Source organism: Motacilla alba, chromosome 11 (genome assembly GCF_015832195.1).
Source record: "Motacilla alba alba isolate MOTALB_02 chromosome 11, Motacilla_alba_V1.0_pri, whole genome shotgun sequence".
Taxonomy (NCBI): domain Eukaryota; kingdom Metazoa; phylum Chordata; class Aves; order Passeriformes; family Motacillidae; genus Motacilla; species Motacilla alba.
The window spans coordinates 5,191,645-5,215,627 of NC_052026.1; the positions used below are offsets into that span (position 1 = coordinate 5,191,645).

Consider the following 23,983-nt stretch of genomic DNA (forward strand, 5'->3'; position numbering starts at 1 on the left):
GAGAAGAGCAAGCCATTAGTGTTTCTGCCCATACTTCAGCTGGATCAGCTCCAGACCTAGAGAACTTTATCACTTCAGGGTGAATGTGCAACACAAAGTCCTCTTGCGTTGCCTTTCCTTGGACTCAGCCCGGCTGGAATGCAGCAGAGCCCTGAGGATGAAGTGAGGGACAGCTTGCCCTTAACAGAGCTGGAAAGGAAACAGCCAGACCACCCTTCTCTCCTGGGCAGGAGGAGGTGACACACAATGAAAAGAGACTGAGGTGGAAATGGAAAAAGAATAGTGAGGAGATGGAGGAGCACTGCTCTCCCTTCATGAAGTTACCAGCGGAGATATTTCCTTTACTCTCTGGTAGAGGGGATGAACTTTGAAGCAGCAGCAGCTGTCATCTTGCTGCCCTATGATTTCCTTCTCCAGATTGTGCTGGAAGGGGGTGTGGGAGTGAAGTGAGCAGGAGCATTGCTGTGCCCTGGGGCTTCATTACAGCCCCTTATGTGGGTATGCTTAATTTTATAGCTGGCTTCAGATGGAGCTGCTGGCAGCCGAGTAATGCTGCTGTCCGATCCCTAATGAAGATTACTCCAGAAAGAAACGCAGCAGGGGACTAATGTACCCTGAGGGATAATGGGCACATTCTCACCCTCCTGTCAGGAAGTGAATTGCACTCAGGACGTTCTTGCCAAATCCCTCCATCCAAGGTCATGCAAGTCCTTGTGAGACACTTTGTGGGGAAGAGAGGAGCCTGTAAATCATGAGAGAGTCAATTTTATTTTCTGAATTGTCAACATTAACAGGAATTCTAATTGAATAATAAGTGTTGGATACTAGCTCATTCCTATGCAGAGCTAATGTGTAGTTAGACTCTCAAGCTCAGAGGGTTCAAGTGAGGTATAAAAAAATAGGGAGTCGGAGCCAGCCATGAGGGAATAAGCAGCATTTTGTTTCATGTGTGGGAAGAGTTTCAGATGGGGAAATGATCCCTACTTCCCCTCCCCACCAAACAATTTATTACCCTTAGTTTGTGTTCTGGCTTCTGCCACCTGTATTTCTTCCAAGTTATCAGTTGTAATCTGGGGAAAGGACTTGGGATAGATGATTACAAAGGTACACTCTCATAGGTACAAATATTTTCTTTTTCTACACATTGTAGTATTAGATAAAAAAGGTCATTAATGTTTGGGTGTGTGTTTTCTAGACAACTTACACTTAAAATACCTGAAAGTCCCACTCCAGGCAATCTCTTTTAAAAAGTAATACAAATTCTTGGGCTGTAAGTAAAGCTGGTACAAGTAAGTTCTGACTTTGAAGGCCCAAACTTGCTTAATCCTTCAGTGCCTATCTGAGTCTTGTCATTCCAAATTTCACTATTGAAGATATGTGGTTTCACCTGGGCTCTTTTTATTCAGATTCATATAATAAATATATAATACTGCTACATTAGGGTTGCTGTCTCATGTGACTCTATTAAAATAATGACTCCACTTAGGGAACACTTCCCTTGAAGACACACACTGTGGAAGGAGCAGTTCTAAAACTACAGTAGTTCTTGCTGATGGTTACTTAGATTCTCTACAGTGAAAGCTGTCTGAGCATCCACACTAGAAATTCTCATTACACATTAGGAACTTGGACCAGCAGTTAAATTTTTGATCAAATATTTCTTAGGGAGGTTATTCCTGTTCCTAGTGAAGAATCTATCCAAGGAGACTAGTGTTACATGCCTTGTAGTTCTGAGAAGATATGCTTAGGTATCCTCAGCTAGAGTACAGAGATTTGAAAAGATTGGTGGATATTTGTCACCTTCATCTATCTAAATACAAACAACTTCCTGTGAAGTACAGAGAAAAACTTTCATCTCCAGACCTCACGAACATGTTTTTAATGACATTATTTGCTGAAGGGGTTTTTGGACAGCTTTATGGGAGGCATCTGTGTTGATTTTGAAACATGAATAGTCCTAATTTCTAGAAAGTCTGAATCAACTGATGTTGTCTATTTGCAGTTTATGAGGCTCAAATTTCATGCTGACTTACTAATGTAAGAGTGGAGTCAGACTGGTTTTACTCATTTACATCTGGTCTTGATAAACTTTAATTGCAAAAGCCATAGCCCAGATCCTAAACCATCAGAGTTTGCCTGATATTGGGTGTGTGTCTTAAATGCAGTGGTTTTCTGTTTTATGGAGGCTGAAGTCTTGCCATTTCTGGAGAGCCATTATCCTACAACAGCACCCCTGCCAACCATAAGCAGCTGTGGATCAGAACCAACCACGTGCAAAAGTTTCCATCTGTATTCTTAGGAAGTGTTTTCCTTAGGTGGTTGTTTTATTTCATGGGAGGGTCAGTGCTGCCACCTCAAAATCTAACTCCACTTAATAATTTTCACCTGGCTTTGGAGGCATTTATACTGAGTGCAGCCCGAACTGTATCTTTGCTCTGTCTAGGTGCTGATGCAAGGGCTGCAGCTGTATTGCTTAGTTCAAACCAAGTAGGGAATCTGCACAGATGGATCTGCTGCAGAGCAATGCTTTGCCTGGTGCAACCTTCTGTTTTTCAGCCAGCAGCAGAGTTCAGAATTCATTGAGTCAGAGTTGTATCTGGCTCCTCTCTTTTAGTAGCCATCAGTAGACATATTTTATGTGAATTTGCCTTAATTTCTCCTCTTGAGAAAGCTGTGTTGTACCTCTTAGAGTTCATGCTTTCTTTGATATGTACTTTTAGTTTTGGAGTGTTCTTTTTTAGCTGGTACTGCCATAATTTCATTAATGTTAATTCACAGTGAATTTCAGTAAAGAAATATTCTGGTGAACATCTACCTATTATTTCTGTGGGTGCCCAGTCTTTTATGTCTCAAAATCTTAAAAGTGAGATTCAAGTTTCACATGTGTCTGATAATTTGTACATAGTAAATAAACGTTTAATATTTTTAAAAGTTCATTCCCTGTTAAGGTTCTGCACTTTCACCTGTATAATCATATAAATACTTTTAATATTTGTCAAATATATTTAATATTCGACTGTATAAATAATCAATCTATCTGTTTTATTTTCAGGAATCTGAGAGTTTGTGTGACAAGCTGCTCTTAAGACAAAGGATGAACTTGCTGTCCCAGATGTCTGCTGCACCAATAGACTGCTTGTTTAAGGTAAATAACTTTAATGGCAGAATATGTATGTATTTGCACATTTCATGTTTATATCCTTTCTCCCTTTCTGCAGTTTTCTGGAATGTAATGAAGGGTTAATTACATTAGTACTGTGAGATGTCTTTTAGTAGATGCTAAAAGTGCCTTTTGAATCGAGTACATTTCGGTGCCAAAGCCTTGCCAACATAATCTTATGGATTTCAGTACATGTTATATGAAATATAGAAGCAAATGAGGATAAAATGCTACTGCTATTTGTATTGTGTGGCCCATTTAATGCACAGATGTGACACTGCTTGTGTCTCACAGCTTTTAGTGCTTGAATTTGGAGGAGTTTTCTGAAATAATTTAAATGTAGTCACCTGACAGCTACTTCATATTATCTGTTAATCTCATACTGTCATTCTAAAAGAATTTTGCCTATACAAGGACACAAAGCAGAGCTTCTAATTATATGTGTTCACAGCTTATGGCTGGAGACTTAGTAATTTTATAGACATGTTTTTGCACAGAGGGAGCTCAATTTCATGATTGAGTCTAAAGAGGACAATGGGAATTGTTTTAATTTTTTTATAGAAAGTGAAGTAAGCCAAGAACAGTTTCTTTTTAATACTGACTGCCCATTAGGGGGTTTTGTGCTGTGACATTGTTCATTTCTGCTTTCTAATGCTTGAATACGTCTTTCATAATCGAGTCCTTTCATTTTGTACTTCAGTAAATTACTCTTGGCTTTTTTGTCTTAAAAGGAGGCCTTTTATATTGGTTTCTCATTCTCTCATCTCTTGTTTTTTTGTAGCATATTGCTTCAGGTGATCAGGAGGAAGTGGAGCGGCTGCTAAGTCAAGGTGACAGCGATAAGGACACTGTACAGAAAATGTGTCACCCGCTGTGTTACTGTGACAAATGCGAGAAGCTGGTTTCTGGGTGAGCACTCTTCACCCCACAAATGCATAGAAAGCTGTGTAGAAGCCTTTATCTAAGATTTCCTTCAGGAAGTATGCTGCTTTTGGTTATAGAGGAATTTGGGAGCACTTCAGGATGTAGTAGAGAGCGTGTGGGTGGGTGTGGTTTGAAAAAACAGAAGAAATATTGGGAGAATCCTTTGGAACCCACCCGTTCCGTGATGGAGCCTGTGTGGGCTTTGGTAAACATAGTGTTTCTTCTCTTGAATCAAACTTACAGATCTGGGACTAACTCACTTCTCTTCACAAAATGTAAAGTTCTGTATGGAATAATTTGTGAATGTAAAAGGATAAAAAGTTCCAAAATCAGGTTTTTGCCATCCTTGGCAGCTTTTCCCTTTTTCTCCTCCTTTGTACCACCACCTGGGTAATTAAGCTGCTTTCAAACCATTGTGTTTTAAAGGAAACTGAATGACCCTTCCATTGTCACTCCCTTTTCCCGAGATGACCGGGGATATACTCCACTTCATATAGCTGCTATTTGTGGTGAGTGGGCTTGCTGTTCTTCACTAGTGTTTCCTCCTCCTTCTGCTTTTGTGTCTTTATGTCAGCCTGTTTCCCACCTGTGTATTAAAGTTGAAATTCTGCATTAAGTTGGTTTTTTTGCTTCTTTGCTATTGAAACTTTGCTCTTTCTATCTGAGCATAGACTGAAGTTGTTGTATATTCTTTTAAGCTCAGTTTCTTATGGCTGAGCTATTCTTTGTTTATTGACTCTATTTTTGCCATAGTGGTTACCACAGTGGTGCATCCTTCAGCTTTGAAAAAATAAAGATATGTCCTCAGAAATCAGTCTTGTTTTGAAGGACTGGCAGATTGAGAAACAACTTTTCTCTTTCCTGCAGCTGGCTATGCTTTGTAGATCTGTAACACCTGTACTGTAATGTTCATTATGGAATTGATTTTTTACTTTTTTTTAGTACCTTTTACTAGAAGCTGTATTATTTTCTTAGTGGGTGGTTTCTTATTTATTATTTCCTTTCTTGTTATTATATTGAATCTAAATATTTTTTGTTGTTGCTCGTAGGATACAAATATTGCTTGCTTTTAGCTGGAGGTTCTTTTATGGGGCTTTAACATAGAAATATCTGCCACAAAAAAAAACCCAATTACCAAGGCAGTGAATGTGCAGTATATGGAAACATATAGAATTGCAGGGTATCTTGGTTTGTAGTCACTGTTTGAATTTGAAAAGTAGCAGTGTTCTTGTGCAAAGTTTACACCTTTCTTTGAATGCTTATTTCCCAAGGTCAAACTTCATTAGTGGATTTACTGGTAGCCAAAGGAGCCATTGTCAATGCCACAGATTACCACGGTTCAACTCCCCTTCACCTCGCCTGTCAGAAGGGATATCAGAATGTTACAGTAAGCACAACTCCCCACCTAAATAATAAATACACGACTTTTACTGAGCTCTGCTACTGTTACTGTCATTTAGATCTTCTGGGGAGCTTTTACCAGAGCTGTGTAAGCTGTCAGAATGGAGGATCTTTCATCATTGTAGTTTGCAAGATATTTTATTTTTTTCTCCTACTGCAAGGTTTTCAGCCATTGGTAATAACCAGCTGGTAGCTCTGTACAATTCATCCACTTTATTAACACAAATGTCCAATACATAATAGAAATGGAGAGCATCTCTGCTCTTGCTTGAGACAGAACAACCATTGCAGCCTTTGGGCTGTGCTAAATGCTTCACACTGTGCTTAGGATAGGCTGTGTAACTGTAATTACTGTGTAATAATTACTGTGTAACAGTAATTATTGTCTACTTGAATTTGATATAGGTGATATTCTTCAGTTAGCATTATTGCAATAAAGTTGTGTCTTCACTTGCATAGGCTCTTGAAATGTGAGGTAGAACACATTGCAGTGTTTGCTGCAGTAGAGATTTCATTTTTTTCAATTAAAATTCTGAATATGTCAGAAGAGACTTTTTGATTCTCAGGGTAGGGCACAAACAGTGCTGCAGTGCCAAGAGGGTGGTGTCTGAAACAGAAGGCAGAGCTAGTGTCTCATGAAGTGCTTCATCATGCCAGAACCCTAAAGGAATCTGCAGAGCAATAATTGTTTGTACATCAATTTTTAAGCTACTTAAATGTCTACTTTTGTTTTTCTTTTAAGCTGCTCTTATTGCACTACAAGGCAAGTACTGATGTTCAGGACAATAATGGAAATACTCCACTTCATTTAGCCTGCACTTACGGTCATGAGGATGTAAGTAATTGTTTTGTATCAAACCAAATGGGCATTCTAATGCAATGGAATTAAACTAATGCAAATTAGCACTAAACTTACATATTTTAAAAAGTAAATAAAAATATTTGAAGGCTAAATTGTTTAATGCTCTAAATGAGGACTTTATTTGGTAGTTATAGCAATTTTTAATGTGACTTCACATTAAAGATAGTAGTGCTGTGCAAATCTAGTTGTTTAACTCTTTATTTAATGACACTGAACCACTAAAGCCTTGTCTTTAGGTAATGGGTTACATAAGCAGCAATAAAAACAAACCTTTCAGGATTGTGCCTGTTGTCTGAACTGAGACACAACACTATAATTTATTGATGGCTTTCCTTTTCTTCCCAGTGTGTCAAGGCTTTAGTGTACTATGATGTGCATTCCTGCAGACTGGATATTGGCAATGAGAAGGGAGACACCCCTCTGCACATCGCTGCTCGCTGGGGCTACCAGGGCATCATTGAAGTGCTCCTGCAAAATGGGGCAAACCCAGAAATTCAGAACAGGATGAAAGAGACTTCCCTGCAGTGTGCACTGAATTCCAAGGTACTCCTCTTTATCTTCCAGCCTGATTTCTTTCTGCTGTAACACCACAGAAGTGGAGATGTTCACTGCTAATAGGGTTCCACTATTAAAGAGAAAATGTGTGTTTCACTCTGAGGAAGAAAGGGCCCAGTTTAACTCCAGCAGCAGGAATACACTCTGTGGGATAGAACATGAACTTGAAAATGGGTACTTCTAATCTGCTCAGTCATACTCTGTTACTAATTGTTAGGTTGTCAGCTCATTTGTGTTTCAGTCAGTAGATTCCTCTATGAGCAGAGTTACATTGGTTCTTTTTAATATTTTTGTGCAGATTTTGTCGTTGATGGAAGTAAACTACCTAACATTTGAAAGAGGACAGAGTGCTTCTGAGGTAACAGCCCATGCAAGCTAAATTGTTACTTGCCTCTGCTTAACCTCCTTAAATTTGATATTTAACCTTTTCTGTCTGTTTGTTTGTTTGTTTGATTTTTATATGTTTTCTTCCAACTGTAAGTCACCGCTTAGGTCTCCCCAGCACTCAACAGAAACTTTCAGCAGAGGATCATCTGTCTCAAGCCTGTCATCAGCATCAACTGATATAAGGCAAGAAGAAGCAAAAAACAGTTATAAAGAGGTAAGACTGAAGTATAGGTTTTGGCAGTAAGCAAAGTGAAGGAAGCTAGGAGAGTGATAATTTGCCAGAGTGTTTTTAGCTGCTTCCTCAGGAATAGCCTTCTGTCTGGTTTGGAAAATGATAACTGCTGTCCTCGGGGGATTGTCATCTCAGTGCTTATTTTTGTGTGGCTTCAACTGCTCTGTTGGTTATTTCTGGGGGGAAATTGACCCATCTCTGAAGTAGTTTTTCATATTTATTGAAGTTAACTACATAATTTGAGAATTTGTTGAGGTTTACCAAAGTACAGTGGCAGTCAGTGCCCCAAGGCCCTGGCTGTCCCATCCAGCAATTAAGTGCCACTGTTAGCTTAGAAAATCTGTCAGGGAAAAGAGACTGGTACAGCCATGCTGGCAAACAACCAACTGGAATGATAAGACATGCTTTCAAATAGGCATGGGAATCAATTTTGTAACAAGTGAAGAAGTACAGACTATATATTAAATATCTGTCATGTATGTGTTTGCTGATTTTGCTCTGTCCACACCAGATGGCATCCTCTGAATTTTTTCCTGTGGGATCTCAGATCCACACTTTGTTACTCCTTCCCAAGACTGTCATAGCACCATTCATTCTGATGCTTCTTTTTATTTTTCCTAGCCTGCCTATTAATTTTTTTCCCAAATTGACCTCCTAAGTATGTCTGTTCCTCTCAATATCACCACTACATTCAAATTCTTCCTTTTCCTGCTATTAAAAGGTTCTTCTCTTCCATGAGTTTCAGTTTTCTAAAAATATTGAAGAAACACAAAGATGCAAATTTTGACTGACAATATGATTTCACACTTGAGTTGCTCTGTGAGAGGCTCAGTGTAGGGCTGGACCTCCCTGTTTGTACAGAGTCAAGAACTCTAAATAAGTTCTCCTCATAGATTGAGGGTTTATTTTTCTTTGAAGAAACAAATTTATCACACCCAAGTGCTACGACTGTAGTTCAGACCAGGGAAAAAGATTACAAACTGCTTACACCTGAGGTCCTTGGGGTTAATGACCTTCTCTGTAATCCAGCTTTAGTGGATTTCTGTTTGCCAAGTTTCACCAGGGCTCCCTGCTCAAAGAGGTAAGAGCCTGATGCTGAGAGAGCTCCATGAAGGAAACACCACTGGAAGGAATGGGAAACTGATACAGTCAGTTTTCCAAATTTCAAGGTTTGCACCTTGGATTTAGGGGATCCAGTTACACCTTGATCAATCAATACTGAATTAAACTCTTAAATGAGCCAGTCATAGTGGCTTGTTTATTATGACTTAGGAAAGAGAGAGTGAAAGAGCCAGGACTGTAGATTTGGGACCTGCTCTGTTGGAACTAAAATCTCCATGCACAGTTTCTGTTCAGCAGCTGGAAAACTGACCATGCAGGTGAATTGTAATAGATTTCTTTCTTCTATTTTTACATTTAAAGGAAGGTTCTGTTCCATGGAAGAGTGAGAAAACAAACTGGAAAGATGGGGAAGTGCATGTAGCAGACATTTTGCCTTAAGTACTCTTAATAAATTATCTATAAGCTGCATAACAAATGTACCACCACTGGGGCCTGAGACAGCTTTTAGTACTTTAAGAAAGTTGTTATTTTTGGAAAGACATTGTCAGAGCTTGTGGGTCACTGCTATTACTGTTAGGCATCTTGTATGGCATAAGGTGACTCCAAGACCTTTACATTCTCCAGTGACATTATTCTGTATGATTAGGGGAAGTTTAGGGGAGCCACAGACCTCCCTAGTGTTGTATATAGCCCATTTTAGCTGTATTTTTGGAGAGGTTGGGATTCAGCTCACCCAAGCTCTGGAAGGCAGTTGTCTTCACTTCAGACATTTATTTCCCCTCCTCAGTCAGTGGAGGGAAATTCACTTCAGAGAGGAGTTAATCTCAGACATGCTTAGTTTGACCTGAGTTGCACTCAGGTGTTATTTGTTGACTGCATTTTGTTCTGTAGTTACCAGAGAGGAAGTTAAAAAAAAAAGCCTGGCTCTGATTTAGACAGCCAACTTTTAGGCATTCAAAGTTAGGAAAGAAAAATGCAAGAATCATAGATTCTACCCAAAGGGACCAGTGTGTGACTCCAAGGACCTTCATCCTGTATTAGAGAAGTGGTAATAAACCCAAACTTAGCAGTGTTCCTAAGAAGAGATAAAAATGGAGAGATTTAATCTGGCCTCTGATCTTTCAGCTGTTTGTGTCCTGTTCTTCATCTAAAACCCTGAAGAAAGAGATCAGAGCAGTGGAACACAAACTTCAGTCTCATTCTTCCTTGTTTGCCTTTGCAAACACCACTGTCACACTCAGCAAGGTGGTAATTTCCATGTGAAGATTGAAATGTGACTGAAGCTGTCACTCCATGACATCTCCACTTGCAAGGTGTTCCTCACTGTAGAAACAAGTGTGTTTACCCATTAGCATCTTCAGATATTCTAGCACAGTGCTGGAATAATTCGCTATAATGCTAAAACAGACTTTCACAAAGCTTATTAAATGATTCTTGACACTCTGCAGAGCCAGGTGAATCGTGACAGGACTGATGGACTCTCCCTGCCCTTTTGCTGGCACCTTTCCCATTCCCATCAGGTTGGATCTCAACTCCTTCATGTGAGAGTAGAGAATTAGAGAAGGGAAGAGACAAGTTAATCTCCTTCTTCTGCTTTCACAAGCAGCCTGAGGGCTCAGGGGAATGGCACCAGTGCTCTGCAGAGCTCCTTCCACCTCTTCTTCCCTCACGTGTCTGTTCCCCCTGCAGAGCTGGGAGCAGGCAAGCACCTTCCCCCAGCAGTGGGGCCCTGGCCTCACCTTGCACTAAAATGGGCTAATGCTGGTCCCAATGTATACCCTTTAGTATTTATATCTCCAGATTTTGAGTAAGAGAACAAATTTCATACTTACAGTCGAGTTAGATTTGTAAAGGTTTGGGTTTTAGCACAGGATTAGCACAGTTATCTGCAGATGTAAAGGTAACAATTGGAAAGCATCTTTTTCATCTTAAACTGTTGTTGCTCAAATGGCTTTGTGTTCCTGTAATTACACTGTACACTGTAATTATGAAGAGATGGGCACAGGAGTTGTGTGTTCAGGTTTTTGGGAGACACTGGTACAGTACGTTGGGAGCTGTGTGCTGGATAATGAGAGCAGCATAGAGCAGCTCAGCAAGAGTCCAGCCAGTGTTAGGGTTTGTTAGGGTAGGAATTTGCCTTGAGCAGGTATTTTTAATGTTAGGTTCACACAGAATGCACAGGGCAGCTGCTGCTGGAGCAGCGTAATAATATGGATCAGCTTCCATGGCTTTATTTCTGGGTGGGCCACGTATCCTCAATTTAGATAACTACTGTTTATCTGAGCAAGAGACCATCAAATGGCCACAGGCCTTGTACAGCTTCTCTGTTCATAAAGGAGGAAGGTTTTTCTTTAAAACTTTATCAATAAATATGAAATGGGCCAGCAGTAATCCTACTGCATGAGCTTAGGAGGTTAGCAAAGGACACAGGATTTTCTGCTTAATACCAATACCAACAAAGCAAATAAATAATTTTCTTCATACATAGGTGGAAAAACTCCTGAGAGCAGTTGCTGATGGAGATCTGGAAATGGTGAGTGTTAATGTGGCTGTTGAATATTATTGAATTCCATTTTATCTCATTCAACTTGAGGAAGTTACTCATAAATAGTATCAAGTGGAAAATGCTTTGGGTAATAATCTCATAAAGAGTAAATTCAGGTGACACTAGTCAGCACAGAGATGCTATTTGTGGGGCACACAACAATGTGGAGTTTGGATTTCACTTCAAATGGACAGTTGATGATATAATAATACCCGTTTCAGATGTGATGTTCTGTAATTTGTGCTACCACCTGTCTTGACTATTCTTTTATTTATTATTGCCTTTATTCCTTAAAAATAAGATACTTCTAATGTCATTCTACTGAAAAATTGAAGATGACACGGGAATCTTTAGGAGTTTTGCTTTTGGAAATGTGTGTAAGGCTGTAGATTTCTTGATTTTCTTGTAGTTCACAGAACAAAACCATAAAGCTGTGTGAGAATTCAGGCTTACTCTGCTGGGTGCATGTTCTGAAAAACCTCTTTGGGTTTGGTTTGTACCAGAACTTACAAGTGCCAGTGAAGCCTCCTAGAGTCATCAGAAAATAGAAAACCCATGTTGCAAAATGTGTGCCATGTTAATGCTGTTTCTCTTCTGTTTTATTCCACTGAGATGATGGAAATAATTTATCTGCTGACAGAGCAAAGAACTCTTCAGTTGTAGGGTACATATCATTATCCTAGTTTACAGTGTGACTTTATAGAAGTAATTATTTCCCAGCCAGCCCTTCAGTCATTTCAAGAAGCAGGAACATGTACAATGGTGGCATTTGCCATTTTCCTGGCCAGTGGGAAACGTGCATGTATTGCAGTTAACTTGTCACCCACTTGGTGAAAATCTAAACTTCATCAAGAAAATTAAATACAGTGCTGTAACTTGCTGGGAAATCAGTATCTAGCACTGCTCAACAGATAGCAGCAATGAAAAGCATATAGGAAAAAAGCATATAGAAATCCAGTCTGTGCATTCAGATGACAGAATCACCTTCTCTTGTGGCTTTACTTTCCTCATGACTGAAGTCCATGTGAAGCTGTTCAGAAAAGGAGAATCATCCAGCTGGATGGTTACAGATTGCATATCTATTAAAAAAACACGAGTATTTAAAAACTCTGACCTTGTTCTGACAGCCTGAGGTCTGTCTGCATAGGAGCAGCCACAGCAGCCAGGTCATCAGGGCTGCTGTACATGTTAGCTGTGACAGCCAGCTGAGCTTTGCAGGAGGAGGCATTAAAAAAGTGCTGTGAAACTGGAAGATTTAAAAAAAATAAACATTATTATGTGATTGGTGTTGTCTCAGCATAGCTACTGGATTTGGTGCTCTCCTACCCAGCCTGTCCAGTAGGAAAGATATGTGCATGTCTACCACAGAAAAAAAGCAAATCTCTTGTCTGAAATAAGTGCTGTGGAGCAGCTGAAAGGTTGGTGTGAGGGTACAGAGACCCAGAGTGCTCAGCTGAGTATTCCAAAGTAACCCAGCAGTGTAAAGAACCTTTACAGATTACCTGGTAAATGAGACTGGGCAATCTCCTGAGGTGGTTCACTGTGTGTCTGCTTAAAAGTACAGTTAATTTTTTGACAAAAATGCCTTTAAATCAAGAAGAATGGCTGCTGCACCGTAATTATAAAGAGATGGGCACAGGAATAGTGTGTTCAGGTTTTTGGGAGGCACTGGTATCAATATGTTGCAAGCTGTGTACTGGATAATGGGAGCAGCAGTATTGGGCTGTCCCAGGAGGAGGAGGAAATCAATTGTGAGAGTCTTGGTGAGTCTGCAGGGAAAGGGGGGAGTGAAGTGACAGTTCTGCTTATTTTAGACATGTACAAATGTAGCAAGTAGTAAAGCTTTGCTGAGCTGGCCTCCCACAAACAGGCAGGCTTGAGAGAAGATTTCCTTTGTTCTAGAGAACAACATGGAGGTTGCAGGGAAAGCAATATTCTGTAAAAAACATCCCTTTTCAGGCTCAAATACGTTATCATTCAGAATCAGGCCCTTCCTGGCTTCCTAGGATTTGTTGTAGCTGCACGTGTTTAAGCGACTAGGACGTGGATGTGTTGTTTTCCCACAGCTCAGTGGTGAGGAGCAGAAGCTGTGACAAGTGTGAGAGTAAGCAGAGTGAGAGGAATGTCTCAGAAATCCCACTGTCCCCATTCCCTTGGACTAGCAGCTGGAGAGCTCTTGGCTTGGTCCAGTAGTAGTGGAGTCATAAAACAGTCACTGCTAATTCTAAAATGTCTTTAGTGAAATGCAGATTACTGAATTTCAAGGTAAAAATGTACTGCTGAAACAGCTTTTATTTTGTTGAATGAAATGTAATGCAGAATTTAAATGCCCTGAGCATCACTGTTTGCAGGTTGCACATGAATGCCCTGAGCCTTAAGACCTCACTCTCTCAAAAATGAGGCACTGCACATTGAGGAAAAAGTGAAACTGTCCAACTCCTAAGTGACAGACCTAAGGAAAGTCAGTGCCCCTGCAAAGTTTTGGGTATCAGTTGAATGTTGCCATCCTTGTCATTCCTTATGTTCTTTAAATCAAAAGATGAAACAAAATTCACGTTGATAGGAGCTGGCACAAATCATCTGAGCTAAAAGGATGTGGAGTGTTTGAGGGTGGGTGAACACTGCAGTTGTGATTAGGCAGCAGGAAGTCCTTTATAATTCACTTCACTCTACTTGGAGACCTTCCTAGCTGCTTTGTCAACAATAACACTTGATTTTTAAATTTGGCCTGTGGGCAGCTGGTGGCAGGAGGTAGCTGGGTGCTCTCCCTGAGAGACTCACACGTGTGTGTTTGTCAAATCTGACTTGTCTGCATGCACAGATCTGTTAGGACATGGAACTTTTGGACTCTATAAAGAAGGATTTGCTTTTTATGCCAGGTCCGTTATCTCTTGGAATGGGTGGAAGAAGACTTGGAAGATGAGGATGACACAGCTAGTACATCAAAACCAGAATTCTGCCATCCATTATGCCAGTGCTCAAAATGTGGGCCAGCACAAAAGGTTGGAATAATCATTCTGTAAAAAGAATAATTTATATTCTTATAATGTAAGTTTTAGTTCCGGGGAAATATCATTCATATTGCCCAGCACTTCTGTCTCTCTTCTAAAAAGAAATTAACTATATACAGGTTTTCACACTTCATCCGATGGTATGGAATTGTTCTTTTTTAATGGAATTCTTGAAAATTTTGGATACAGGAACAGTGTTCATGGACTTGCACAATGTCTAATGGATTGAGAAAGCTTCACAGTTTGTTTTTAGGGTACGTGGAGTGCTGTCAGGAAGGTTTGGGCCACTTGGAATAAACATTCATTCTTTACTAAGCCTCTGGTTGTCCTTAGTTTACAGTGCTACTGGCACAGCATATCTGCTTACCTGTTAGTAATCAGTTCAGCAAGGAATACCTGCTAATCCCAGAATCCGTGTAATGCTGATAAAGTCTTTTTTGAATTGCAGGGCATCTTTTCTGCAAGCCATATCTAAAGCCTCTTCAGAGATCTGATATAATTATTTTATAATTTTCAGTTGCTAAGATTTCCTTCCCCCTAAATTGCCACACTGTAGAATAGAATGAGGCTTTAAATACACTCTTTCTATGTTTTTTTGGGTTTTTTTGTGGTTTTTTGTTTGTTTGTTGTTTGTTTGTTTTGTGTTGTGTGTATGTGGTTCTGGTTAGGGTTTCTTGTTGTTGTTGTTTTGCATAAGGAACAATCCCAAATAGAAATTCCATAACTTGCCTTCCAGGAGGTGTCTGAAGCTGTACATGACTGGATAAGTCATTGCAAAATAAACCCAAGTACAAATTTTCAGTTGATTGGCTGCTTTAGGGTTAACAGCACTGAGATGGCTTAACTTCTCAATTCCCCACTGCCACCACTCGGTAATTTTGTGCAGGCTTAGAGTGTGCTGCTGTCCTTGAATGCTTCCCATTCACCCCGTGCTTTGTTCTCTGGGAAGGGCTGTCCCTGTGCCCTCAGGACAGGGAGCTCGAGTCCATAAAGCTCATTTTATTGCTGGCAAGGAGGGGAATGGCATCTGCTGTGGAATTTACCTTTCTGCTGAATGAGAAGAAGGAACTGGTTAGTTAATCCTAACCCCTGTGCTAGGCAGGCACAGGTTGAAAGCACAGGGTGAAAGGTTGTGCACGAGTGTAAATGGCAGGCACAGCTTGCAAGAGGAGTGAAAGAGGACAGCTGGGTAAACTGTCCTCCAGGTGCTTTTCTTATCCTGACTCCCCAGGGCAGTCTGTTCTCTGGGCCACTCTTGCTTCCAGATGAATTAAATTAATTTTAGTTTGTATCCTTATTACCCCAAGCTTCATGTAGCATTGAGGTGTTTATTGTCTGTTTCAAAGAGCATAAAAATCTGCATAAATCAAAGTAACTCATTAACACTGCCTCATATGCAGTATGAGCATCCTCACAGCTGTATAAAAACTTGCAGTTTTACTTCTGTCTCAAAGTGTGCTGCTTTAGCCTCTTTTTAATACCATGAATGCTTTGCCTGGAATTGCTCTCCATGAAGTTATCATGTTGGAAGAAAAGAGGTAACAATACAAGTAATTTTCTGTTGAAAAACACTGCCAAGCTGCTCTGCTTCACTGACTTTCTGAAGGCCTCAACATAGGCTCTAGCAGAATTTCTTGTAATGCCCATTTTATATAAACTTAGCAGGTATTTGGCTATTTTATTGATTAAAACAAGGCACGATTATACTTTTATTGTGTGTTTTCCTCAACAGAAGTTTTCCAAGATCTGTGCCAACGGGCTGGGGGTGAATGTTTCCAACCAGGATGGTTTCACCCCCCTGCACATGGCTGCTCTGCACGGGCACGGCGAGCTGGCGTCGCTGCTGCTGCGCCACGGCGCCAGCGCCAGCGCCAAGAACGCACAGCTGGCAGCTCCCCTGCACCTGGCCTGCCAGAGGGGACACTCCCAGGTAACCCTGCCCTGGCACGAAGCTCCCTGGCACCCACGGAAAGCTGCCCGGGGAAATTAGCAACCAGACTAAGCCAGGAGCAGAGAAAATGAGTTTGGCGGTTCTGGTTTTTGTTTTCAATGTCTAAAATCTCCAGATGGACAGGGGAACTTGGAGCTGGAATCGTTTCAGAAGACAGCTTTTCTTTATGAAAGCATATCTATCTGACTTATATATATAAACAAATATGACTTAAAGTACTGGTTTAATGCAAGTGGTGCAAAAACCTTCTGTCGTATTTCAAATGCTTTAAACATCCCTCGAGCAGCTGAATCCTCTGTGTACATTCCTCTATACCTTGTTCTCTGGGTCATGTTTGTGTCTTCAGTAGCCACAGTTCTAAATAGTTACTGTAATTTCACCTCCTTAATTAGATCATGAGCAGCTCTGAGGCAGCAGATAACCCATCCCTCCCTGCAAGTCAGGGAAGCAAAAGCAGTGAAGGAGAAGCATGAGCCCATGGAGGGAGGGTGTCAATACAGCAGGGAGAGTAAATGAGACAGGAAAATAACAAACATGAAAAAGCAGGGGCAAAAAGGCAAATGGAAAGATGCAGGAAAGCAGGAAATTAGGAAAATTAGAAAAGCGGAAAATTTTTTAAAAGTAAGGAGCTGAAGACTGAAGGAGGAAAAAGAAGAGGATTTTGAAAGTGATAGGAAGACAAAGGACTAGAGAAGCAAAAAAAGCCAAGAATATGAGTCAGAGTTGTAGGTTAATTTATGGAATAGTTGTAGATTAGTTCATGGGGTAATTACAGTATAAAGAACTCCTTCCAAGTGTTGTGATGAGTTTGGAAAAGGGTGCTGCTGCTGTGGTGGTTTGGTTTTGATGTTTTGTTAAGTTACTGGCCATATTTGTTTTTCACACACCTCAAGTTTTATTTTCTGGCCTTTCTTGTACTTGCTTAAATATTTTTTAAGTGGGTGTTAAAATATGAAAATCAGTTTCATACTCAGTACTCCTACTCAGTAAGAGTGAAGTTGTTATTTCTTTCAATAGGTGGTAAAGTGTCTGATGGATTACAATGCTAAACAAAATAAAAAGGATATCTATGGAAATACTCCCTTAATTTATGCATGCTTGAATGGTCACTATGAGACTACTGCCCTGTTGCTGCAGGTGAGATCACTGAAGACAGAGTGTTCTGCTGCTGTTTCTTGTGTGATATCTGTGCTTACCCAGTACTCAGGATCAGTATTTTTAGTTATGCATTTCTCTGTTGAAAATGCTTGGGGGAAAAAATGAGAGTTTTTGCTAACTTACTCCTTTCAATCCCATCCCTTCACGGATGTTAATCAGATAAATGTTACCTTGCTATTGTACAGGTAGCTCTTTTTATGGAACTGTTATGTGGCAGGTGGCAGGTTGTCTTGCCTGGGATTCTGTCACATGGGGCTGGGGGTTTCTAAAGTATCTCTAAAGCTTGAAATATGTAATAGATATATGGAAAACCACGATGAGGTGATCCGTGAAACTGTGGCACGGGATGGGGCAGTGGCGTGGCCGGGTGGGTTCTTGTGGCTCTGGTGGTGCGGCTGCGCCGCCGAGCTCCTCTCTAACCGCGCTCTCCCTTTGCTGTGCAGCACGGAGCCGCGGTGAACCTGTCCAACGCCGAGGGCAGCACGGCGCTGCACGGGGCCGCGGCGGGCAGCAGCGAGGCGCTGGTGGCACTGCTGCTGCGGCACGGCGCCCTGCCACACCTGCGCGACCAGCGCGGCTGCACCGCCGCCGACTGCGCCCAGCCCGTGAGTGCTGCACCGCCTGGCACGGCCTGGCACCGCCTGGCTCCGCCTGGCATCGCCTGGCACAGCCTGGCACAGCCTGGCACGGCCTGGCACAGCCTGGCTCCGCCCGGCACGGCCCGGCACGGCCTGGCACGGCCTGGCACGGCCTGGCACGGCCTGGCACAGCCTGGCTCCGCCCGGCACGGCCCGGCACGGCCTGGCACGGCCTGGTACAGCCTGGCACCGCCTGGCACAGCCTGGCACAGCCTGGTACAGCCCGGCACAGCCTGGCACCGCCTGGCACAGCCTGGTACAGCCCGGCACAGCCTGGTACAGCCCGGCACAGCCCGGCACAGCCTGGTACAGCCCGGCACAGCCCGGTACAGCCTGGTACAGCCCGGCACAGCCTGGCACAGCCCGGCACGGCCCGGCACGGCCTGGCACAGCCTGGCTCCGCCCGGCACAGCCCGGCACAGCCCGGTACAGCCTGGTACAGCCCGGCACAGCCTGGCACAGCCCGGCACGGCCTGGCACGGCCTGGCACAGCCTGGCTCCGCCCGGCACAGCCCGGCACAGCCCGGTACAGCCTGGTACAGCCCGGTACAGCCTGGCACCGCCTGGCACAGCCCGGCACAGCCTGGTACAGCCCGGCACAGCCTGGCACCGCCTGGTACAGCCCGGCACTGCCCGGCACGGCCTGGCACAGTCTGGCACAGCCTGCCAGGGCAGGGCAGGGGGCAGAGGGCCTGTGCTGCCACAGCAGGGCTGCACGCACGGAGCTGCACGCAGCTCTTACGGGATATAAACGCTGAGGTGCCTGTTCCTCGCGCAGCCCAGCGATGGTTCCGGCGGCCTGTGACACCGGCTGTGTTTCTAGCATAAGTTACCCTAGACTAAAAGGATGGGTGTAGAAAGCGTGGAAGCACAGAGATAAACAAAATGACCATTACAATCTGTGTAATGGCAGAGAGAGCAGAGGTTGGATGCAGGCAAACAAACACCTTGCACTAGTCATTGTCTCAAGTCCCAGCTGCAGGATAACGGGGGCGGGACAGACCCCGCTCCGAGCTCTGCACAATCCCAGCTACCAGCAGAGGTTCAGCACGGAAACAAAAGGGCAGCGGCACGGGTCCTGGGTGGAACTGGGGTAACTTTATTCCATGGTAAAACTCCCCCTCCCCAGAGTCCCAGGACCCCGAACTCAGGGAAAACAATAATTTATAAAGGGGGGAAGGTCTCAGGGGAGGATACAATCTTTAACTACTCAGGAGAACTGGGAGTAAAACACAAGGCAGGAATGCAATGTGTAAACCAATGAAGGATTCCAAGGGAGAAGAACAGCTTCAGTGAACTAATGGGGTTTGGAAAAATATAAAACTGACTGGGAAGTTTCTAGGGGGAAGGCAGGTTCGGGGAGAGATAGACATTTAATGGAAGGAGGAGTAAAGAAGGTTCTAGGGAAGGGGTAGGAACAAAAGGGGCTAACAGCTGGAAGGGGGAGAGGGTTTAAACTTGGTGGGGAGTAGCTAGATAACAAACAAAGAAACAACACTTAATAAGGGAACAAGTCTAGTTTTAGAAACATAAAACACAAAATGGGAAACCTGTGCCACTCCAAAGGCAAAAAAAGGACAGCATAAGGAAATCACAGAATCACAAATCAAACATTAAACATACTAATAAAATTAAAGAAAACACTACAAAACGTTATGCTGGCAGCAATGTTCTTTGTCCCACCCATTATCTTCTGCCCTTCAAGCCTTTTGATTCCTTTTATCTTGCAATAGATCACTCTGACCTTCCCCTTTATTAATAGCAATAACATTATATGTAATATTAAATGATACAGAATTATTTCAGTCTTTAAAGGACTCCTATCCTAATCTGCTTTAATGGCCTCTAAGATGTAGCTTAATGACCACAAAATTCTGTACTGAATCAGTTTTGGTATGTATGTTACCATTCAAACTGAAATTGGCTTAACCATAAGTAAAACAGCTTATAATAAGAGGTCAGGACTCCAACATCATCACTGCATTACAGTGTCACTCGTGGAACACTGATTTTGTCCCTGCTCAGAATGATACAATTTTGTTTTTATAATGAGTTATTTTATGTGTGTTGTATTGATTCATAGAAGCATTAATTAATACACTCTGCACAGACTGAAATACTAAAATGTGGTGGTTTTTTTTTTTCTTTTTCTTCAATGCTGGTGAAAATGGAAACTCTTAAAATGAAGAATTCAAACATCATGAAGTTGCTGGAAGCAGCACCAAGCTGTGTCCCCACATCAGCAGAGGGAGAGAAGGAGGGTGAGCAGCACACTACTGGCAAGATAAGGAAAAAAGGTACCTGTGATATTTCCACTGGTATGAATAAAAAGAGATTTAGGAATTCACAGGTGACTATATAAAATACTTTATGTAACTGTTACAATACAATCATAGAACAGTCAACTATTTTTCATATTTACGATAGGTGACACCTAAAATACTGTAACTAAATGCAGCAGACTTTGTATTCTACTCACGACATTGCTTCAAACTTAGTTTTCATCTACTTTGGGGTACGTATGAGAATTTTACCTACAAAAACATTTAAAGGTAAAAACACACCACATTTGAGATGATGTAATTGGCCATGTAGGAACTGTGCATTTCAGTGCAAAGCAAAACAGATTTAAATTACTGGTTTGTGTCATTTATATTGCTCTAAAACAGGTCAGGGAGTGATTCTTCATTAGTTACTGTCTCTCATGTTATGGGACAGAAATGAGAGCTACAGAGGTGACTGTGAACCTTGCAGCACAGTTTATAGAGGACTTGGAGCAAGTGGCAGGAGTGTGGCCACGAGGTGCAGTGACAGCACAGCTGGGCTGCAGCAGGGCCCTGGTGCCTTGCGAAGGATGAGTTACCATCCTTTTGCTACCTTTTGTCTTGCAGTGTAAACTCTGACATTCCCCTTTTTTAACAGCAATAACACTGTAAGTTATATCCCATGATGCAAAGTTATTTCACTCTTTAAAGGATTTGACACATGGCCCCTATCTTAATGTGCCTAAAGCAGCCTCTGAGAGGGAGCTTAAGGACCACAGGGTCTCCCTCCTCACCTCTCACCCCCAGCTTCTGATCTGCCTTGTCCACTGCTCCCATTATGCTGCCTCAGAAGTTTTTCAGGCGAATTTTCAAGTTCACTGCTCTGGAGATGTAAGAAAAGCTGTGCCCCCTCAGCTGGACAGCTCAGCAAAGGACCTGATGCCACCAGGTCTGTAGAAAGAAAACAGGGAGGCTGCAAAGCAGGAATCAGGGAAGATCACAGAATCACAGAATTTCTAGGTTGGAAGAGACCTTTAAGATCATCAAGTCCAACCCATATTCTAACACCTCAACGAGATCATGGCACCAAGTGCCACATCCAGTCTTTTTTTAAACACATCCAGGGATGGGGACTCCACCACCTCCCTGGGCAGATGATTCCAGGATTTGACCACTCTTTCTGTGAAAAACTTCCTCCTTAATTCCAGCCTGTATCTCCCTTGGCGCAGCTTGAGACTGTGTCCTCTTGTTCTGTCTGTTGTTGCCTGGAGAAAGAGACCGACCCCAGCTCAGCACAGCCACCCTTCAGGAAGCTGCAGAGAGTGATAAGGTCACCTCTGAGTCTCCTTTTCTCCAGGCTAAACAACCCCAGCTCCCTCAGTGGTTCCTCACAGGGTTTGTGTTCCAAGCCCCTCACCAGCCCCATTGCTCTCCTTTGGACACACTCAAGCATCTCCACGTCCCTCCTGAACTGAGGATGAGGATGAGATGAGGAGCAGGAGTGCCCATTTCAGCACCCATGAGTTTTCCTTCCCTCAGAAAGATTGTGAGTGTCTGGTTAATAGAAAATCACAATTAATTACAGCGTGCTGACACCTAAAATTGAGAATAGTTCTTTCAAATATTTTGAATAGTTCTAAAAGAGCAATAGAAGATATGAGTGAGTAATACTAATGAAGAGGTGGTTTAGCATCTGTGTGTTAATTCAGGTTGGTAAAAACTGGAATTCAGGGCCTCGAAGTCCAGAATTACAGTCTCTTCAGAAGCTTGGCCTGTTGTTTTATCTGAGGAAGAATGGTTATATCTGCAACTTGAACGTTTTTAAAATTTCCAAAGATAAATTCAAGTTAGCACTGTTGTAGTTTTATGTTCCATTTAAAATCAGAACTGTGTTTTTTAATTCCTGAATGAGACTCAGTTGTAATTTTAGCTGCCTGTTCTTTTAAACCCCCAGTGCATCCCAAGCCCTGTGAGGAAGCCGATGATCCCATCAGCAGACAACTTCAACTGGTCCAGTCAATTAACAGATTTAACAAGTAAGCAGAGCAGCTTGCTCAGAGTGTGTTTGTTGTTTCCCATAAGCAAAGGAGAAGTGCAGCTGCTGACAAAGGCCCAAAGTGGGTCAGGGATGGTGACACATGACATGGTGGTGTGCCAGTGGACGTTAATCCTGCAGGGCTGGCATGGTCACATCCCCAGGCAGATGTCCTGGGCATGACAAGCTGACTGGGGTGGAGAGGGAGGGCTTGAAAATGAATCTGAAATTGGGATTGTGCTAATACTTGGTGTACCATCAGTTAAGCATTTCAGAGCCAGACTGCTTAAAAATACTGTAGTGGTGTTCACTCCTTGGTTGGGTTTTGCTCAGTATCTTTTTAGGTCCTAATGTATATTCCATTGTAAAATACAGGGAATACGAGTAGGCTGCAGTTCTGGGAAAGTGTTGCCAGGGAGCTGCCTGTCTCTGGGGAAACAGTTCCACCTTGTGGAGCTGCTGAGAGTGAGGCTTTTATGAAAGGCTTATGTGAAGCCTTCATTTAATTTCTTTGATTTCTTTAAAATCTTCTTTAGAGAAAAACACTTACGGAGAACAATAACAAGAGATAAAAGCGTCCCTAATTTTGACTGTCACTTACTGCACCAGGTAAGTGGAAATACTTGCTCAGATTATTCTTATATTAAGCAAATATGTTTGTTTGCTCTGCTATTACTCTGGGTACATGTAAGAGAAAGTTTACTAGTGGTGGTCGTTGAATCACAGAAGTTCTGACCTGTTTGCCAAATTGCTCATTTCATCATTGTTCAGACTTCAGTGGTGCTTCTATGACACCTCTTGAACACTTCATTTTTTAAAATCTCTTAAGCCTCTTACTGCAGGTTTCACCTCTGTCTTCTTTTCTGTGTCCTGTCCAGCAAAACCTAGAACTGAAAAACTCTGCAGCTTCTTGGAGCTGTATCTTGCTTTGGCAAGAGAGACATTTTTCAGTAGATTGAAATTGGGGTTTGCTTTGTAAGAGGCAGCTGTTTGCAAGGGTGCCAGCAAACTGCACGTTGCATTGGCAGCTGTGACACAAATGTATGTAATAGATTCACCTCTGCTTGGGGTGCAGTGACACCCACACCAGCTGCTGGATGCTGCCTTCCCCAGAGCTTGTGCTCCTTCTGCTTCCTTTGCACTGGCTTTGACTCTCATTGCGTCTTCTGCTGAGCCATTTCAGAACTCTAAATCAAGAGAAAAATGACCTGTCCAAAACAAAGCAGTTTTTACCAGGTTAGTCCAGCAGCTGCCCATCATTAGACTGACACACCCTCAGGAATGCAGGCTCTGCAGCTCGTGTCCTTCTGGAAAATGGGATTCTCTTCCTGCAGCCCTTAGAAGACTGAGTATTTGCCAAAAGTCTTGAGAACACTAAATTAATTGTATAAAGCTCTAATATTTTATTAATTCTTTCTAAATGGTAATATTTCTCTACTTAACTTGGGTTTACATTTTATGACTGTGGATCACTGAAGGCAGTATGTCATTTCAGTACACAGGTGTCAGAAAACTAATGTGACCCTGATACAGAGCACTCCAGCCCTGTTCTGTGGTTGTGAGTTCATACAGCTGTGGCTGAACCAGTTCATGAGTCCCCATGAGCTCTGAATTGTTAGTCGATTTAAATGTTAGTGGATTTAAATGTGGATTTAAATAACCTCTGTCTGCAGCTTTTTCAAGATTATTGCCATTATTTCAGTAAAAAAGCTACTTTCCCCTTTCATTCTTGTCTTAGAAGATCTGTCATTAGCACGCTTGCATTCTCTTTATTTCTTCTGGTTATTTTAACATCTGC

The 23,983-nt window shown here is 42.3% G+C and overlaps 1 protein-coding gene across 4 annotated transcripts in view; it reads left to right on the forward strand.

Annotated features, from left to right (window-relative positions):
• ANKRD27 (ankyrin repeat domain 27) overlaps nucleotides 1-23,983 on the forward strand; it is a 56,923-nt gene that overhangs the window by 30,672 nt on the left and 2,268 nt on the right. For all 4 annotated transcript variants that reach the window (XM_038147902.1, XM_038147905.1, XM_038147904.1 and 1 more), the window contains exons 13-28: nucleotides 3,053-3,145; nucleotides 3,942-4,069; nucleotides 4,511-4,593; nucleotides 5,356-5,471; nucleotides 6,228-6,320; nucleotides 6,693-6,890; nucleotides 7,201-7,260; nucleotides 7,384-7,503; nucleotides 11,072-11,116; nucleotides 14,008-14,130; nucleotides 15,872-16,069; nucleotides 17,108-17,227; nucleotides 17,692-17,853; nucleotides 20,075-20,183; nucleotides 22,105-22,186; nucleotides 22,722-22,794. In XM_038147902.1, coding sequence (XP_038003830.1) covers nucleotides 3,053-3,145; nucleotides 3,942-4,069; nucleotides 4,511-4,593; nucleotides 5,356-5,471; nucleotides 6,228-6,320; nucleotides 6,693-6,890; nucleotides 7,201-7,260; nucleotides 7,384-7,503; nucleotides 11,072-11,116; nucleotides 14,008-14,130; nucleotides 15,872-16,069; nucleotides 17,108-17,227; nucleotides 17,692-17,853; nucleotides 20,075-20,183; nucleotides 22,105-22,186; nucleotides 22,722-22,794 — 1,803 coding nt within the window. The remainder of the gene's footprint in view (nucleotides 1-3,052; nucleotides 3,146-3,941; nucleotides 4,070-4,510; nucleotides 4,594-5,355; nucleotides 5,472-6,227; nucleotides 6,321-6,692; nucleotides 6,891-7,200; nucleotides 7,261-7,383; nucleotides 7,504-11,071; nucleotides 11,117-14,007; nucleotides 14,131-15,871; nucleotides 16,070-17,107; nucleotides 17,228-17,691; nucleotides 17,854-20,074; nucleotides 20,184-22,104; nucleotides 22,187-22,721; nucleotides 22,795-23,983) is intronic.